The following is a 20,765-nucleotide window of genomic DNA, read 5'->3' as shown; positions in this document are numbered from 1 at the left end:
GACAGTGTGGATATGTGACGTTTCGGGACTATAGTCCCTTAATCAGCTACTGGGTAATGTCATGTGACACTGGTCCTCCTATTTACTGTACTGCTTTTGATACACCAGACATATTTCACTAACCCTAACTTAATTTTAGCCAGATCATTTCACTAACCCTAACTTTAGCTTACCCAGACCATCTCACTAACCCTAACTTCATCTCATCAAGATCATCTCACTAACCCTAACCTCAGCTTACCCAGACCATCCCACTAACCCTAACTTCATCTCACCCAGATCATCTCACTAACGCTAACTTCATCTCACCCAGATCATCTCACTAACCCTAACTTCATCTCATCCAGATCATCTCACTAACCCTAACCTCAGCTTACTCAGATCATCCCACTAACCCTAACTTCATCTCATCCAGATCATCTCACTAACACTAACTTCAACTCACCCAGACCCATCTCACTAACCATCACTTTAAATCACCCAGACTATCTCAGTAACCCAAACATCAGCTCACCCAAACAATCTCACTATCCCAGACTTCAGCTCTTCCAGGCCATCACACTAACCCCTACTTCAGCTCACCCACCGGTACAACCTACATCCACAAAACTTTCCCCAGCACCCAGGATCCCCTGTACTCCCCTACACTATAAATCCTTCCCAGCATTTCCTGCACAACTATCCACTGTAAAATCAACCTGGCACCCAGGGTCACCTGGAAAACCTTCCACTACTAAACCTACCCCAGCACCAATAATCCCCTGCATAACCCTCCATCAAACTACCTCCTCAGCACCCAGTGTCTTCTACACAACTGTTCACTTTAAAGGGTTACTAAACCCACATTATTTCTTTAATGCTTAAGATAAAGCATGCAATTTTAAGCAACTATCTAATTTACTCCTATTATCAATTTTTCTTCGTTCTCTTGCTATCTTTATTTAAAAGCAGGAATGTAAAGCTTAGAAACCGGACCATTTTAGGTTCAGCACCATGGATAGCACTTGCTTATTGGTGGCTGACATTTAGCCACCAATAAGCAAGCATAAACCCGGTTCTCAAACACTCAGGGTCCCTCCTGCACAACCTCCACCACAACCCAAGGACCTCTTCACTAAAAAGTAAACAACCCTAGCACAGGTAAGCTTTCAACAGTGTCGGCATACTTCAGTGCAGATACGCAGGACTTAAAGGACCAGCCAACACAGTAGATTTGCATAATCAACAAATTGAAGATAACAAGACAATGCAATAGCACTTAGTCTGAACTTCAAATGAGTAGTAGATTTTGTTTCTGACAATTTTAAAAGTTGTCTTTTTCCACTCCCCCTGTACCATGTGACAGCCATCAGCCAATCACAAATGCATACACGTACCATGTATCAGCCATTCACAAATGCATACACACTTATTCTTGCACATGCTCAGTAGGAGCTGGTGACTCAAAAAGTTTAAATATAAAAAGACTGTGCACATTTAGTTAATGGAAGTAAAATGGAAAACTGTTTAAAATGGCATGCTCTATCTGAATAATTAAAATTTAAATTTGATTGAGTGTCCCTTTAAAACACACTCACCCCTCCTCCTCTCTGGACCTCTGATCCTTCTCCCATTCGTCCAAGCAACTGTCAATCTTCGTGTCCACCAATCCGCTTAGGGAAATACTAGGAGGCTTCTCTAGGGAGTGTATCAAAGTGTGACTGCCAATATTCACCTGCTTCACTGCTGTACACCGTGGGCGTGCTCCACAAGCGGCATCGGTGATCCAAAAAAGGAGACCCCAACTCCTTGAATAGATGAGCAATAAAATGGAAAAGCGGAAAACGAATTCTTGTATAAAAGTTCAAACTTTATTCGCCAACAAAATAGAGATCTCCTATGGCAGTTCCTGTGCCTATTTTGTTTTGTTCCTGTGAGCACTTGCCATTCTTTTTTTATGTTGGCGAATAAAGTTTGAACTTTTATACAAGGATCCGTTTTCCGCCTTTCCTTTTTATTGCATATCCATGGAAATAGTCTGATAATTTTCTATTATATATTTTATAGGAATATGTCATTATGAAGAAGAGGCCCTCCCACAGCAGCATTCACCTGCAGAGCGGAGAGGTGAGTACTGCTGGAGAATGTAACATTATATCAACTGTCATGTGACGTATTTAGCCCTGTGTGTATTTCCTACCTTCTGTCTGATCCTCTGCATGTTTTCAGTAACATTATCCCCCAACAGCAGCAATTCACCAGCTGAGAGGAGAGGTAAGCACAGCTGTGGAATGTGACATTATACTAGAGTCATGTGACAGTGATGCCCTTTACTGCCCATCTGGCCGTGTTGCCCTTTACTGCCCATCTGGCCGTGTGTATTTCCTATCTGCTGTCTGTGTCTCTGCATGTTCTCAGTAACATTATCCTGGCTCTATCAGTAAAAGTGTTTGGCAGAACCAGTCCCTGAATAAAGGAGTTTTTATTGGAACCTGTGCGACTACTTTCTGTATTTACTGTTATTACTGGGTCTGTATATCCTGTAGTCTGCACGCAGAGATTGAGGACACATGTGCTGACCCTATTTAAAGGGACAGTCAAGTCCAAAAAAAAACTTTCATGATTCAAATAGGGCATGTCATTTTAAACAACTTTCCAATTTAGTTATATCACCAATTTTGCCTTGTTCTCTTGGTATTCTTAGTTGAAAGCTAAACCTAGGAGGTTCATAAGCTAATTTCTTAGACCTTGAAGTCCGCCTCTAATCTAAATGCATTTTGACAGTTTTTCACCACTAAAGGGCGTTGGTTCATGTGTTTCATATAGATAACATTGAGCTCATGCATGTGAATTTACCGAGGAGTGAGCACTGATTGGCTAAAATGCAAGTCTGCCAAAACAACTGAAATAAGGGGGCAGTCTGCAGAGACTTAGATACAAGGTAATTAAAGAGGTAAAATGTGTACAGGTAGCCCTCAGTTTACGCCGGGGTTAGGTTCCAGAAGGAATGGTTGTAAATCGAAACCGTTGTAAATTGAAACCCAGTTTATAATGTAAGTCAATGGGAAGTGAGGGAGTTAGGTTCCAGGCCCCTCTCAAAATTGTCATAAGTAACACCTAATACATTATTTTTAAAGCTTTGAAATGAAGACTTTAAATGCTAAACAGCATTATAAACCTAATAAAACAATCACACATCACAGAATACATAATTAAACCAAGTTAAATGCACAAAACATTTGCTAAACAGCATTATAAACCTAATAAAATAATCACACAACACAGACTTCACTTGCATTTTTCTGCAAACATTTCTTTCTATGCATTCCAAACTGGACTGATTTATAGACAGGAAGATCTTGTTCCTTTGAAATCTGCTCGATAGCTCAGGTCTGGTTAAACTGATTAATTTCAGCTTGCTTGGCTTTGCTGCAACACAAGCGGACAGCTCCACCTACTGGCTATTTTAATAAATGCACTGCTTCTCAATGCTTTTCAATAGCAGTCACATGACTGGAAAAAAAGGTTGTTATTCTGAAACGGTGTAAATTGAACCGTTATAATAATACAGGTGGCCCTCGTTTTACAACTGTGTTGGTTATGCAAAACTGGGGAAATGGTAATTAAGGGATTATCTATCTTTTCAAACAACAAAAATTCTGGTGTTGACTGTCCCTTTAAGTATCTGAAGTCCCTGTCTCAGTGCTAAGGATCTAATAATCAACGTTTCTCCAGCTTGGAGAGAAATTGCATTTCACACTTTATAGAGCTGACCTCACTGAATAGTAAAAAGAAAAAGGTCAGAACTCTTCAGCACTGTGAGATCTATTTCATTTCTATATATGTAGAAGAGACTGACCCATTGCAATACAGCACTGTGTTGTATGAGAGTTTTGTTACACTTACACTTTGTATTTTAGATTGCTTTACACTTTAGACTGGGTCCTTTCAGTATTATTGCATTTAAAGGGATATGAAACCCCAATTTTTTTTCTTTCATGATTCAGATAGAGCATTCAATTTTAAGCAACTTTCTAATTTACTCCTAAATGTAGCCACCAACTAGCAAGGGCTACCCAGGGTGCTAAACCAAAAATGGGTCGGCTGCTAAGCTTAGATTCCTGCTTTTTCAAATAAAGATACCAAGAGAACAAAGAAAATGTGATAATAGGAGTAAATTAGAAAGTTGATTAAAATTGCCTGCTCTATCTGAATAACGAAAGGAAAAAAAATGGGTTTCATAGCCCTTTAATGTGATGGTAAATCCTAGCGTTTATGAAACGCTAGCATTTACCAGTGGAACAAATAAAGGGGACTTCCAGTCATGAAGTATAAAATACTTCATGCTGAAAGTTCCTTTATTTGTTTGAAGCGTTCACCTCAGCCAGCCCATGGCAGAACGCTATTTTGCTGTGAGGTGATCTTAGTCAATAGCGTGCTAGCTATCCGGCATGGCGCCAGCTGGACACACGACTATTGACTAAGAGGTGGAAACATCACCTCACAGCAAAATAGAGTTCTGCCATGGGTTGCCTGAGGAGCTCAGTGCAGCAAACGCTTCAGACAAATAAAGGAACTTTCAGCATGAAGTATATTATACTTCATGACTGAAAGTTAATTCCCTTTTATTTGTTCCACTGGTAAATCCTAGCGTTTCACAAATGCTAGGATTTAACATCACTTTAAGCTTTGCACTTTCTCATTTATATTTTAATATATTTAGATTTAGCTTTAGCAGTGATTTTCCAAATTCTGAGTATGTTTTGAAAGTTTCTGTGTTACGTAACAAATTAGGATCATACTTTGTATGTTTCTATGTATATGTATGTGTATATATATATATATATATGTGTGTGTGTATATATATATATATATATATATATATATATATATATATATATATATATATATCCAGAAAGTAAAAAGCACTCACCGGGTCTTGAAAGCAAACACCTGTTTAATAAAAGTGACGTTTCGGGGGTTGCCCCCATCCTCAGGCAATATTTGAGGACGGGGGCAACCCCGAAACGTCACTTTTATTAAACAGGTGTTTGCTTTCAAGACCCGGTGAGTGCTTTTTACTTTCTGGATACATGAATTTGCTTTTTAAAGCACCCCGGGCAGGATATACAGTATGTATATATGTGTGTATATAATATCTATATATATATTTATATATATATATATATATATATATATTTATCTATCTATATATATATATATATATATATATATATATATATATAAGTATCAACAAGTAGGGACTGCACTCGCTGGATTCAGTTCAAATAATACCTTATTTATTCAATGGTGACGTTTCGGGGTACGCAAAGTCTGAGTAAGGGGTTTGCGTACCCCGAAACGTCATCATTGAATAAATAAGGTATTATTTGAACTGAATCCAGCGAGTGCAGTCCCTACTTTTTGATACTTATTGAAATTTTGACTGAGCACCCTGGTTGCTGACTATCTATGAATTGCGAGTGCAGATACACAGTGGAAATATATATATATATATATATATATATATATATATATATAATAATGTGTGTGTGTATATATATTTTATGCACTCAGAGCCTTTATAACAGCCCCAGGGGTTTTCCAGTTACCTTCTGTGAAATTTTGTATCCATATAGCTTCTTTACTTTCTATGGAAGGCCTCTGTGAAGTCTGCTCTATAATAATAATTTGTAAAATCACAATCCTAACTACACTGCTGTATACAAAATAAAATACAAAATAGAAAGTGCAAAGTTTAAATGTAATAACGTTTAATCTGAAGTGTAAAGTTATATAATATAGAAAGCACAAAGTGTAAATGCAGCAGAACTGTCACATCATGCAGTGCTATATTACACTGGATTTGTCTCTCCTTTACATACAGATATGCAGGGAACGCCCCTTGGAGAAGTAAAGCCAAATCTGACTTTTGAAAATTTCACTAGGGATCTCGCAGTGCTGGAGGACAATTTTAGAATATCTCACCTGAGCAGAGAGTTTTAAAATATCAGGGCCTGAATGAGTTGTGTGTGTTTCAGGTGCCTATAAAGTGTGATGATGTTGCCGTGTATTTCTCTATGGAGGAATGGGAGTATATAGAGGGACACAAGGAGCTTTACAAGGACGTCATGATGGAGACTCACCAAGCACTAAGGACTAATGAGATTCCAGGAAATGAGAGCTCAGGTAACGCTGTGTACTAATAAATATCTCACTCAGGACATGCACATTCACTACTGACGTGACTGACACAGAGTAAATTTACAGTTAACTCGTCATGTGTGATCTAATGAACTGTCTGATCATAAACCAGTTTTATACTCAACAAAAATAATAAATACACATTTAAAGGTCCAAGAGGGATTAATGTTAAACCAATTATACAGTATATCAATTTATATATGTAAATATTTTAAACGCAACAAGTAACAGATTATTTGTTTTTGTTCTTAACATTTTAAGATGCCTTTTTATAGTTGCAATAAAAATTTTCATATCCATTTTACAAAAAAAAAAAATGTATTCTCTATTAGAACTAACAGGTCACAGAGATGAAAATCTAGACACAGAAACACAAGGAGAACTTGTACAGAATATTCAGCCAGTGGAGAGCCCATCAGACGTCTCTGCAGGTGACAGATCTATGGCTGCTGTTAATGTGTATTTACAAAGTGAAAACTCAGCTTCTGAAATTATTTAACCCTTACTAATAGTTATGTAAATGATGGACCTGAAGACAGACCAGTTAAAATAATAAAATACTGATGTGTAATATTACTACATAATCAGATGTGTGTGAGATAACTGCACTTAAATCCATTTAACCAAAAAACTAATTGTATTCTTTATTAGAACTAACAGGTCACAGTAATGAAAATCTAGACACAGGATCACAAGGAGACCTTGTACAGAGTATTCAGCCATCAGATGTCTCTGCAGGTGAGTGATCTATGGTATAAGCTTCACAATTCGAAAACTCAGATGCTGAAATGATTTAACCCTATTAATTACTATGTAAATGATGAGCTTCAGTATAAACAGATTGCAATGATAACATCTATTTGGTGCACAAACATATTGTGTCTTCCTTTCTCTCTCACCTTCTATTTCATGCCAATACCACGCACACACATGCCCCCTCTTCTCTCTCACCCTCTGCTTTATGTGAATAGTACACACACACATGCCCTCTGTTCTCTCTCACCTTTTGCTTTATGTGAATAGTACACACACATGCCCCCTCTTCTCTCTCACCCTCTGATTTATGTGAATAGTACACACACACATGCCCTCTGTTCTCTCTCACCTTTTGCTTTATGTTAATAGTACACACACATGCCCTCTCTTCTCTCTCACCCTCTGATTTATGTGAACAGTACACACACACATGCCCTCTCTTCTCTCTCACCCTCTGCTTTATGTGAATAGTACATACACACGCCCTCTCTTCTCTCTCACCATCTGCTTTATGTGAATAGTACATACACACGCCCTCTCTTCTCTCCCACCCTCTGCTTTATGTGAATAGTACATACACACGCCCTCTCTTCTCTCTCACCCTCTGCTTTATGTGAATAGTACATACACACGCCCTCTCTTCTCTCTCACCCTCTGCTTTATGTGAATAGTACATACACACGCCCTCTCTTCTCTCTCACCCTCTGCTTTATGTGAATAGTACACACACATGCCCCCTCTTCTCTCTCACCCTCTGCTTTATGTGAATAGTACACACACACATGCCCTCTCTTCTCTCTCACCCTCTGATTTATGTGAACAGTACACACACACATGCCCTCTCTTCTCTCTCACCCTCTGCTTTATGTGAATAGTACATACACACACCCTCTCTTCTCTCTCACCATCTGCTTTATGTGAATAGTACATACACACGCCCTCTCTTCTCTCTCACCCTCTGCTTTATGTGAATAGTACATACACACGCCCTCTCTTCTCTCTCACCCTCTGCTTTATGTGAATAGTACATACACACGCCCTCTCTTCTCTCTCACCCTCTGCTTTATGTGAATAGTACATACACACGCCCTCTCTTCTATCTCACCCTCTGCTTTATGTGAATAGTACATATACACGCCCCCTCTTCTCTCTCACCCTCTGATTTATGTGAATAGTACACACACACGCCCTCTCTTCTCTCTCACCCTCTGCTTTATGTGAATAGTACACACACACATGCCTCTTCTTCTCTCTCACCTTTTGCTTTATGTAAATAGTACACACACCTGCCCTCTCTTCTCTCTCACCCTCTGCTTTATGTGAATAGTACATACACACATGCCTCTTCTTCTCTCTCACCTTTTGCTTTATGTAAATAGTACACACACATGCCCTCTCTTCTCTCACCCTTTGTTTTATGTGAATAGTACATACACATGCCCTCTCTTCTCTCTCACCCTTTGCTTTATGTGAATAGTACACACACACGCCCTCTCTTCTCTCTCACCCTTTGCTTTATGTGAATAGTACACACACATGCCCTCTTTTCTCTCTCACCCTCTGCTTTATGTGAATAGTACGCACACACCCTCTCTTCTCTCTCACCCTCTGCTTTATGTGAATAGTACGCACACGCCTTCTCTTCTCTCTCACCCTCTGATTTATGTGAATAGTACATACACATGCCCCCTCTTCTCTCTCACCCTCTGATTTATGTGAATAGTACATACACATGCCCCCTCTTCTCTCTCACCCTCTGATTTAGGTGAATAGTACACACACACATGCCTCTTCTTCTCTCTTACCTTTTGCTTTATGTAAATAGTACATACACATGTGCTCTCTTCTCTCTCACCCTCTGCTTTATGTAAATAGTACACACACATGCGCTCTCTTCTCTCTCACCCTCTGCTTTATGTGAATAGTACATACACATGCACTCTCTTCTCTCTCATCCTCTGCTTCATGTGAATAGTACACACACATACCCCCTCTTCTCTCTCACCCTCTGTTTTATGTGAATAGTACACACGCATGCCCCTTCTTCTCTCTCACCCTTTGCTTTATGTGAATAGTACACACACACATGCCCCCTCTTCTCTCTCACCCTTTACTTTATGTGAATAGTACACACACACACATGCCCCCTCTTCTCTCTCACCCTTTACTTTATGTGAATAGTACACACACATGCCCTCTATTCTCTCTCACCCTCTGCTTTATGTAAATAGTACACACACATGCCCTCTATTCTCTCTCTCACCCTCTGCTTAATGTGAATAGTACATACACATGCTCTCTATTCTCTCTCACCCTCTGCTTCATGTGAATAGTACACACACATGCCCTCTTTTCTCTTTAACCTTAAAGGGACATTCAAGTCAAAATATCAATTCACATAGATGAAAACATCTTTGAATAAAAACATATTTGCAATATACATGTATTGGCAAAAATGCTTCTAGTAAAAGTTATCACTGTTTTAGTGTTAGGATTTTTTTCTGCACATGCATGTGAGGCATAGCTAGATATTCTCTGCACCAGCATTTTAAATCCTGCATCTGCTCAGAGCGTCAGTGGGGCTTGTATCATGTCAGCAATTAACAAATTGAGTCATTACCAGATGGTACAAGCACTTTAGGCTCTCTGAGCAAGTGCTGTGTTTAAAATGCTGGTGCACGGTGCATACTTAAATACACTTTTGAAACAGCTATATCTTTTATTAGAAGCATTTTTGCTAATTTATGTATATTACAAAAATGCTTCTATTCAAAACTGAAATACATCTATGTGGAATCCAATTTTGGCTGGAATGGCCCTTTAACTTCTTAACTACCAAGGACGTGCCAGGCACATCCTACAAAAAGTGTCAGTTAATGACCAAGGATGTGCCTGGCACATCCTTTGGGGTTTCAAGCGGTGGAAGCGATTGTGATCGCTTCCAGACACTTTCAGGGTATTGCAGCGATGCCTAAATATTGAGGCATCGGGCAATACCCTTTTTTCAGCAAACCGATGCAGAGAGAGCCACTCTGTGGCCCTCTCTGCATCGGCCAGTGATGGTGCTGATCGTTGGTGGCGTGGAGGGATCCGAGGGAGGCAGGTGGGCGGCCTATCACTGGTGAACTTCCTGCAAGCGTGGATCCGGGTCCTGTAGTGCATGCGAGGGGGCGGTGTGTTTTTTTTTATTATTATTTTATTTATTTTTTTGTATAAAAAAAGGCTTTTTTTTTTTTCTTTCTTTTTTTTTAGAAACTGGGTACTGCCAGTACCCAAGATAGCGGCAAATAGGTAGAGGGGGGAGGGTTAGAGAGCTGTTTGGTGGATCAGGGAGGTTGGGTGCTAAGGGGAGATCCAACACTACAGACTATTTATAAAAGAAATATAGAAAAAAAAGCCTTTTATTTTAGTACTAGCAGACTTTCTGCCTGTACTTAAGATGGCTGTGACAATTGTGAGGTGGGGGTGGGAAGAGAGCTGTTTGAGGGGGGTCAAGGAGGGATCTAACCTAATTAACCCCTTAACTGCTGGGCATAATACAAGTGTGGTGCATAGTGGCATTTAGCGGCCTTCTAATTACCAAAATGTAATGCTAAAGCCATAAATGTCTGCTATTTCTGAACCAAGGGGAACCCAGAGAAGAATTTACAACCATTTGCGCCATAATTGCACAAGCTGTTTGTAAATAATTTCAGTGAGAAACCTAAAGTTTGTGAAAAAGGGAACAATTTTTTTTTTTTTATTTGATCACATTTGGCGGTGAAAAATTGCCCTATAACTTGCAAAAAAAGCAAAGAACATGTAAACATTGGGTATTTCTAAACTCAGGACAACATTTAAAAACTATTTAGCATGGGTGTTTTTTGGTGGTTGTAGATGTAACACATTTTGGGGGTCAAAATTAGAAAAAGTGTGTGTTATTTTTTTAAATTTTTTCATATTTTATAAAAATTATAATAAATTATAAGATATGTCTAAAATAATAGTATCTTTAGAAAGTCAATTTAATGGCAAATATATAGTAAAACCGTATATAATATTTGTGGGTACAGTAAATGAGTAAGAGAAAAATTACAGCTAAACACAAACACCGCAGAAATGTAAAAATAGCGCTGGTCCCAAACGGTAAGAAAATTGAAAAATTATCTGGTCACAAAGGGGTTAAGCTTCATGTGAATAGTACACACACGTCCTCTATTCTCTCTCACCCTCTGCTTTAATGTGAATAGTACACACACATGCCCTCTCTTTTCTTTAACCTTAAAGGGACACTAAACCCAATTTTTTTTCTTTCATGATTCAGATAGAGCATGCAATTTTAAGCAACTTTATAATTTACTCCTGTTATCAAATTTTATTCATTCTCTTGGTATCTTTATTTGAAAAGCAAGAATGTACGTTTAGAAGCTGGCCCATTTTGGTGAACAACCTGGGTTCTTGCTGATTGGTGGATACATTCACGTACTAATAAACAAACAAGTGCTGTCCATGGTCTGAACAAAAAAATTGTCTGGCTTCTTAGCTTAGATGCTTTCTTTTTCAAATAAAGATAGCAAGAGAATGAAGAAAAATTGATAATAGGAGTAAATTAGAAAGTTGCTTAAAATTGCATGCTCTATCTGAATCACAAAATAAACAATTTGGGTTCAGTATGCCTTTAAGCTTCACGTGACTAGTACACACACACATGCTCTCTGTTATCTCTCAGCCTCTGCTTTATGTGAATAGTACACACACATGCTCTCTGTTATCTCTCAGCCTCTGCTTTATGTGAATAGTACACACACATGCTCTCTGTTATCTCTCACCCTCTGCTTTATGTGAATAGTACACACACATGCCCTCTCTTCTCTCTCACCCTCTGCTTTATGTGAATAGTACACACACATGCCCTCTCTTCTCTCTCACCCTCTGCTTTATGTGAATAGTACACACACATGCCCTCTCTTCTCTCTCACCATCTGCTTTATGTGAATAGTACATACACATGCCCTCTCTTCTCTCTCACCATCTGCTTTATGTGAATAGTACATACACATGCCCTCTCTTCTCTCTCACCATCTGCTTTATGTGAATATTACATACATGCCCTCTCTTCTCTCTCACTCACTGCTTTATGTGACTAGTACAAACACATGCCCTCTCTTCTCTCTCACCCTCAGCTTTATGTGAATAGTACACACATGCCCTCTCTTCTCTCTCACTCACTGCTGTATGTGAATAGTACATACACATGCCCTCTGTTATCTCTCACCCTCTGCTTTATGTGAATAGTACATACACATGCCCTCTATTTTGATATTATTGAACAACTTCAATATCCCTCAAATATTGGGTGTAAGGAAATTATAAAGTACCTATTACTAGTTGATTTTGGGGTAAAATAAAACCCTAAACCATGAAATATTGTCTGCATTAAATGTTCTTACAGATGATGATGATATTAATACTGACGTAGATGTTAAAACAGAAGATCTGAGTGTAACGTGTCAGCTGGAAGCTCCAATGCAGGAAATGTGTGACAGTGATAATGAAGGTAAGTGCACGTGTGTGACAATGAAGGTAAGTGCACATGTGTGACGTGTCTTCTGTTTATGAGGTATTGCCTTGTTTTTATAGCTTATTGTCTGTAAGTACTGTACATTATATCACCAGTCAGGGTGTCCCCTCAATCACACACTGAGTGTCACAGTACAATATAGCCTGATGCTCACTGACTGTTGTCACATTTCTAGTGTTTCTAACTGCGGATACACTGGTAGCACTTTATAGGAGCATAAAATAAATCTCACATCGCTGTTATCTTTAAAGCTGCTTGTAATATACCTTTAACACCACTCTTCCAGCTATGATGTCACATAGCACATTTAACCCCGCCTAGCCTGAATATCCTTTCTTTATTGTTAACAAGCTAATTGCATTGAGACTTCACTTGTGTGTTCTGCATAACATTCTTAGACTCTGCTTGCTGAGTTCTTACCTCTGTCTTCAGATTAATCGTGACCTGTCCTCTCAGTTGTCAACAAGATTTGCTTAACCTCTCCTGGTTCTGACTGCTAGATAGATAAATCCTTTAGCAAAACAAGAGGTTTTACTTCCACTGCAGTAACAAAACAGCAGGACCGCTGTTCAGTGAGGATCCTGGGGATACTTGCTACTCTGTGTTGCACCTCCTACTCCAGCCTCTCCACCTGCAGTGTATTTTCCTATCAGTAACTATAGAGCCAGTGTGTATAGTATCTCAGGAGCTGTGTTTTCTAACCTCTTACAACTGAGCAAGTTCCTTTCCCCATTTCTTGGAGCTGCTGAAGTTTACTTTTCCTTCTGCTGCACCTGTACAAAGACAGATCTGCTCTCTTCTAACCACCACTGGTAACTCACCAATTCATAAACCTGAATCGCTGCTGGCAGTACTTAAGTTTACAGACATTCCTGCTGTGAATCTTCAGCCTGTATCACCCTGTGTTGTTTTCCTGTACACTGCAGTGTGGTTCACAAAAACAGAGGGACGCTTCCACCATATGGTGGGAAATCTACATTACAATCTTAATAATTTTACATTGAAGATACTATTTCCTTTATGATACAAAGTATCTACCTTGGAAGTTTAAAGATGTATCTGTCAATTTATGCTGTGCCACACTCTCACAACGACTATTTCTGGGAAGTTCTGAGATCTTTAGCCAGTCTTTCTCCTTGCATAAAAAGGAGTTATCACATCTGTTTGTCCTGTCTTTATATTGTGAGTTAAAGAGACGTATTTAAACCCTCTATCATACATGTGAAAGACCAGAAGAGAAGCATGTTCCTATTTTTATGTGGAAAATGTTTTAAAGGGACATTGTATTCTTCCAGCAAGCGACAGCATTAAATATAGAACTAACCAAGCAGATGCATTGAGCACAACACACATATGAAAAAAGGCAATATTAGTAATAATTACTGTGGTGAGAAGTGGCAGCAGCAGTGAACATGGAAATTGTAATAGCGTGTAGTAGTGTACCTAGCTGAATTGTGTATGCTAATGAGCTGTACATGTGGGGACACACATGCAGATGCAGAGATGTGGCCTATGGGTGAACATTTATTTTTCAGATACATTTATTAAGAACGACCAGAAACCTTTCTATAATATTGTATTTGTTTGTATAACGTAATTAGGTTTTGACTGTGTGTGCTTGTGTAGTGTGTCTGTGCATGTTTCCATGTGCATATCTGTATGTTTGTATGTGGATTTTCACTATGTCAAGTATAGGGGTTGTTTGAATACTAGTGCTGCATATTGTCCCCATGTCAGGTATAGGGGCTGTTAGAATACTAGTGCTGTATTGTCCCCATGTCAGGTTTAGGGGCTGTTGAAATGCAACAGTTGTATTGTCCACGTCAGGTATAAGGGCTGTTGGAATACTAGTGCTATATTGTCCTCAAGTCAGATATAGGGGCATTTGGAATACTAGTTCTGTATTTTCCCCATGTCAGGTATAGGAGCTGTTGGAATTATAGTGCTTTATTGTCAGCATGTCAGGTATAGGGGCTGTTGAAATACTAGTACTGTATTATCCTCATGTCAGATATAGGTGCTCAGTGTTCTCCACAGAAAATTTTGCCAGCCAAGTCAGGTGGCATTATGAAGTAGCAGGGTGGGGTTGTGTGATATTTTACCATTTTCAGCTATCCAAAACACAAACACAGAGATTACGAGTTTTGCGTTAAAGGCTATGCGGTACTAACGAGCAGTTTTGTCTCACCACTCACTTACCTACAGCGCTGGTATTATGAGTTTTCAGAAACCCGTCGTTAAAAGTTTGGTCATTACCGCACTCCAATACCAGCGCTGCTTAAGTCAGCGGTGAGCTGGTGTAACGTGCTCGTGCACGATTTCCCCATAGGAATCAACAGGGAGAGCCAGCTGAAAAAAAGTCTAACACCTGCAAAAAAGCAGCGTAAAACTCGGTAACGCAGCCCCATTGATTCCTATGGGGAAATACATTTTATGTCTACATCTAACACCCTAACATGAACCCCGAGTCTAAACACCCCTAATCTTACACTTATTAACCCCTAATCTGCCGCCCCTGACATCGCCGCCACCTACATTATACTTATGAACCCCTAATCTAAAATAGATAGTATTTTATTTGGGGGGTTGGTTGTGTGGGTGGTGGGTTTTTACTGTTGAGGGGGTTGTTTGTATTTTTTTTTTACAGGTAAAAGAGCTGATTACTTTGGGGCAATGCCCCGCAAAAGGCCCTTTTAAGGGCTATTGGTAGTTTAGGCTAGGGTTTTTTTTTATTTTGGGGGGGCTTTTTTATTTTAATAGGGCTATTAGATTAGGTGTAATTAGTTTATTATTTTCTGTAATTTAGTGTTTGTTTTTTTGTACTTTAGCTAATTTAATTTAATTTAGGTAATTGTATTTAATTTAGTTAATTTATTTAATTATAGTGTAGTGTTAGGTGTTAGTGTAACTTAGGTTAGGTTTTATTTAGCTAGGTAGTTATTAAATAGTTAATAACTATTTAATAACTATTCTACCTAGTTAAAATAAATACAAACTTGCCTGTAAAATAAATCCTAAACTAGATACAATGTAACTATTAGTTATATTGTAGCTAGCTTAGGGTTTATTTTACAGGTAAGTATTTAGTTTTAAATAGGAATAATTTAGTTAATGATAGGAATATTTATTTAGATTTATTTAAATTATATTTGTTAGTAGGTGGTGTTAGGTTTAGGGTTAGACTTAGGTTTAGGGGTTAATAACTTTAATATGGTGGCGGCGACGTTGGGGACGGCAGATTAGGGGTTAAGAAATGTAGGTAGGTGGCGGCGATGTTAGGGACAGCAGATTAGGGGTTAATATTTAACTAATGTTTGCGAGGTGGGAGTGCGGCGGTTTAGTGGTTAATATGTTTATTATAGTGGCGGCGACATTGGGGGCGGCAGATTAGGGGCTAATAAGTGTAGGTAGGTCGCGGCCACATTGGGGGCGGCAGATTAGGGGTTAATAAATATAATGTAGGTGTTGGGGTCAGCAGATTAGGGGTTAATAAATATAATGTAGGTGGCGGTGTCCGGAGCGGCAGATTAGGGGTTAAAATTTTTATTTTAGTATTTGCGATGCGGGAGGGCCTCGGTTTAGGGGTTAATAGGTAGTTTATGGGTGTTAGTGTACTTTTTAGCACTTTAGTTATGAGTTTTATGTTACGGCGTTGTACCATAAAACTCTTAACTACTGACTTTTAAATGCGTTAGGACTGTTGACAGGGTAGGGTGTACCGCTTACTTTTTGGCCTCCCAGGACAGACTCGTAATACTGGCGCTATGGAAGTCCCATAGAAAAAAGACTTTATGAAGTTTACGGAAGTCGTTTTGCGGTAAGGCCAAAGAAGTGTGCGGTCACCCTAAACCTTCAAGACTCGTAATACCAGCGGGCATAAAAAAGCAGCGTTAGGACCTCTTAACGCTGCTTTTTTACCCTAACGCACAACTCGTAATCTTGCCGAAATTAAAAATTGAACAGAATCTATTTAATGATAATTTGTGCAATACAAATTTAACGTTTTTAATATTAGCTAATTTTAGTTTAAGATAGCTAAACTTTTAGCGAGTAGTCGGTAAAATCAGCTGGGTGGTGCACCCACTAAAAAGGTCCTGGGGAGAACTTTGGGTGCTGTTGGAATTCTATTACTGTATTGTTTCATGTCAGGTCAAGGAGCCATGTTGGAATACTAGTGCTGTATTGTCCCCATGTCAGGTATAACGGGTGTTATTGTGATATGAGTGCATTTGCAAAGCATATGGGATGTTTTAATGAAAAACATTATAATGGATTTTATTTTTAATATACAAGGGAATTCTGATTGGCTACGGTGGGGGTGTATTTGCAGCTAGTAAAGTCACTAAATCCCAGCTAACTTGCTTTACTACATGCTGTACTTATGCTGTTACTACATGGTACTTCTTCCAGATGTGACAGATAGTGATCTCAGGTTTAGTTAAATTACACAATTTTTTACATTTTATTTTAATCTTAAATTTTTAAAAGAGACCATTGACACTGTAAATAGTGGCTCTTTAGATTGTTTGTTTGTTTTTTATTGCAGGTGTAAATGATGCTAAGATTTCATGTAACACTAAACAAACTGAAGATCAGTGGCTAAGAAATATGCCAGGAGCTGCAGAACAGGAAATATGTGACAATATAAGCACAGGTGAGTGTACATGTGTGTGATGTGTCTGAGAGACACGGGGCACAGGTGAGTGTACGTGTGTGACATGTAAGGGACACAGGGCACAGGTGAGTGTACGTGTGTGACATGTAAGGGACACAGGGCACAGGTGAGTGTACGTGTGTGACATGTAAGGGACACAGGGCACAGGTGAGTGTACGTGTGTGACATGTAAGGGACACAGGGCCCAGGTGAGTTTACATATGTGACATTTAAGGGATGCAGGCCACAGGTGAGTGTTCGTGTGTGATGTGTCTGAGGGACACAGGGCACAGGTGAGTGTACGTATGTGAGGAATCTCAGGAATATAGGGCACAGGTGAGTGTGTGGTTATTAATTAGTTTAGTTTAAAATATTTTTACTTTATACTAAATATAATTCTAATTTAGTACTAAATCTCTATGGTAAAACCACTAAATCAATACAAGTAAGTTGTGAAATAAACACTTTAAAAAGAGTCTCCATTATTTACAAACAGTTTATTAGGAATCAATATATGTTACTAATAAGAGAAAGATTTACAGCTATATATACACATCTATTTTACTGCAAAACAGTCCAAATAATTAATACAGGGCAACTCTACTACAACCCCAATTTGTGCAACACTGCTAAAATAATCATAGGAATATACTTAACCACATCCTCCAGTGTGTCCACCATCAGCCATCTTTTCAGCAGGAACAAGATAAGAAAGAGAGAGAGGTTTTGGTGTTCCAGTTTTTTTTATACCCCAATTCAATAGGGAGTGGTTTATCAAATGCCATTCAAAGGCTATTGGGAGTGTCCTATTTAGACAGACACTAGGCCAAAGAACTACTTGAATATTCAATTTTAAAACCAGCTATGTGAATTGCCAGGTATAAAATCTGTGAGCTATATTTAATATATTCCAGTGATAAAATGTCACCACAGAGTGTACATGTGTGATTTTTCTGTGGGAAACTGGGCACAGGTGAATGTACGTGTGTGATGTGTCTGTGGGATACACGGCACAGGTGAGTATACATGTTTAATGTGTCTGTGTAACACAGGGCACAGGTGAGTGTGCGTATGTGAGGTGAGTGTACATGTGTGATATGTCTATGGGAAATAGGGCACAGGTGAGTGTACGTGTGTGATGTTTCTGATGGATACACGGCACAGGTGAGTGTACGTGTGTGATGTGTCTGATGTGTGACATGTAAGGGGCACAGGTGAGTGTACGTGTGTGACATGTAAGGGACGCAGGGCACAGGTGGTACGTGTGTGACATGTAAGGGACGCAGGCCACAGGTAAGTGTATGTGTGTGATGTGTCTGAGGGACACAGGGCACTGGTGAGTGTACGTGTGTGACATGTAGGGGGCACAGGTGAGTGTATGTGTGTGATGTGTCTGAGGGACACAAGGCACAGGTGAGTGTACGTGTGTGACATGTAAGGGATGCAGGCCACAGGTGAGTGTACGTGTGTGATGTGTCTGAGGAATACAGGCCACAGGTAAGTGTACATGTGTGACATGTAAGGGATGCAGGCCACGTGAGTGTACGTGTGTGAGATGTTTGTGGGACACAGGTCACTGTTGAGTATACATGTGTGACATGTAAGGGATGTAGGCCATAGGTGAGTGTACGTGTGTGATGTGTCTGTGGGAAAGGGAGCACCGGTGAGTGCATGTGTGTGATGTGTCTGAAGGACACAGGTGAGTGTATGTGTGTGACATATAAGGGGCACAGGGCACAGGTAAGTGTATGTGTGTGACATGTAAGGGACCCAGGGCACCAGTGAGTGTATACGTAAGGAGCACAGGTGAGTGTACATGTGTGTGAGGTGTCTGGGGGACACAGGTCACAGGCCAGTGTACTTGTGTGACATGTAAAGGATGCAGGCCACAGGTGAGTGTGTGTGTGTGTGATGTGCCTGAGGGACACAGTGCATAGGTGAGTGTATGTGTGTGATATATCTGAGGAATACAGGGCACAGGTTAGTGTACGTGTGTGATGTGGCTGAGGGACACAGGTGAGTTTATGTGTGTGACATGTAAGGGGCACAGGTGAGTGTACGTGTGTGATGTATCTATGGGAAACAGGGCACAGGTGAGTGAACGTGTGTGATGTGTCTGATGGACACAGGTATGTGTGTGACATGTAAGGGGCACAGGTGAGTGTATGTGTGTGATGTGTCTGAGGGATACAGGGCACAGGTGAATGTACATGTGTGACATGTAAGGGACGCAGGGCACAGATGAGTGTATGTGTGTGATGTGTTTGAGGGACACAGGGCACTGGTGAGTGTACGTGTGTGACATGTAAGGGGCACAGGTTAGTGTATATGTGTATGAGGTGTCTGAGGGACACAAGGCACAGATGAGTGTACGTGTGTGACATGTAAGGGACACAGGGTACAGGTGAGTGTACATGTGTGATGTGTCTGAGGGATACAGGGCACAGGTGGGTGTACGCGTGTGACATGTAAGGGGCACAGGTGAGTGTACATGTGTGATATGTAAGGGACGCAGGGCACATGTGAGTGTATGTATTATGTGTCTGAGGGACACAAGGCACAGTCAAGTGTATGTGTGTGATGTGTCTGAGGGACACAGATGAGTGTATGTGTGTGACATGTAAGGGATACAGGGCACAGGTGAGTGTATGTGTGTGAGGTGTTTGGGGGATACAGGGCTCAGGTGAGTGTACATATGTGATGTTCCTGAGGGATACAGGGCACAGGTGAGTGTACGCATGCGATTTGTCTGAGGGACACAGGTGAGTGTGTGTGACATGTAAGGGACACTTGGCACAGGTGAATGTACGTGTGTGGCATATAAGGGATGCAGGCCACAGGTGAGTGTACATGTGTGAGGTGTCTGAGGGACACAGGGCACAGGTGAGTGTACGTGTGTGACATGTAAGGGACACAGGGCACAGATGAGTGTACGTGTGTGACATGTAAGGGATGCAGGCCACAGGTGAGTGTACGTGTGTGACATGTAAGGGACGCAGGGCACAGGTGAGTGTATGTGTGTGATGTGTTTGTGGTACACAGGGCACTGGTGAGTGTACGTGTGTGACATGTAAGGGGCACAGGTTAGTGTACATGTGTGACATGTAAGGGATGCAGGCCACAGGCGAGTGTACGTGTGTGATGTGTCTGAGGAATACAGGGCACAGGTGAGTGTACATGTGTGATGTGTAAGGGGCACAGGTTAGTGTACATGTGTATGAGGTGTCTGAGGGACACAAGGCACAGATGAGTGTACGTGTTTGACATGTAAGGGATGAAGGCCACAGGTGAGTGTACGTGTGTGATGTGTCTGAGGAATACAGGGCACAGGTGAGTGTACATGTGTGATGTGTCTATGGGACACAGGTGAATATTTGTGTGTGATGTGTCCGAGGGACACAGGTGAGTGTACTTGTGTGACATGTAAGGGACACAGGGCACAGGTGAGTGTACGTGTGTGACATGTAAGGGATGCAGGCCACAGGTGAGTGTATGTGTCTGAGGAATACAGGGCACAGGTGAGTGTACATGTGTGATGTGTCTATGGGACACAGGTGAGTGTACTTGTGTGACATGTGAGGGACACAGGACACAGGTGAGTGTACTTGTGTG

At 40.3% G+C, this 20,765-nt stretch overlaps 1 protein-coding gene across 1 annotated transcript in view; it reads left to right on the top strand.

Annotated features, from left to right (window-relative positions):
* Window positions 1-20,765, top strand: part of LOC128657274 (gastrula zinc finger protein XlCGF26.1-like) — a 422,529-nt gene that overhangs the window by 391,918 nt on the left and 9,846 nt on the right. Inside the window, exons 3-8 of the mRNA XM_053711554.1 lie at window positions 2,047-2,106; window positions 6,021-6,168; window positions 6,516-6,614; window positions 6,835-6,921; window positions 12,371-12,475; window positions 17,046-17,153. Coding sequence (XP_053567529.1) covers window positions 2,047-2,106; window positions 6,021-6,168; window positions 6,516-6,614; window positions 6,835-6,921; window positions 12,371-12,475; window positions 17,046-17,153 — 607 coding nt within the window. The remainder of the gene's footprint in view (window positions 1-2,046; window positions 2,107-6,020; window positions 6,169-6,515; window positions 6,615-6,834; window positions 6,922-12,370; window positions 12,476-17,045; window positions 17,154-20,765) is intronic.

Source organism: Bombina bombina, chromosome 4 (assembly GCF_027579735.1).
Source record: "Bombina bombina isolate aBomBom1 chromosome 4, aBomBom1.pri, whole genome shotgun sequence".
Taxonomy (NCBI): Eukaryota; Metazoa; Chordata; class Amphibia; order Anura; family Bombinatoridae; genus Bombina; species Bombina bombina.
This window is presented reverse-complemented; position numbering and strand designations above follow the sequence as displayed.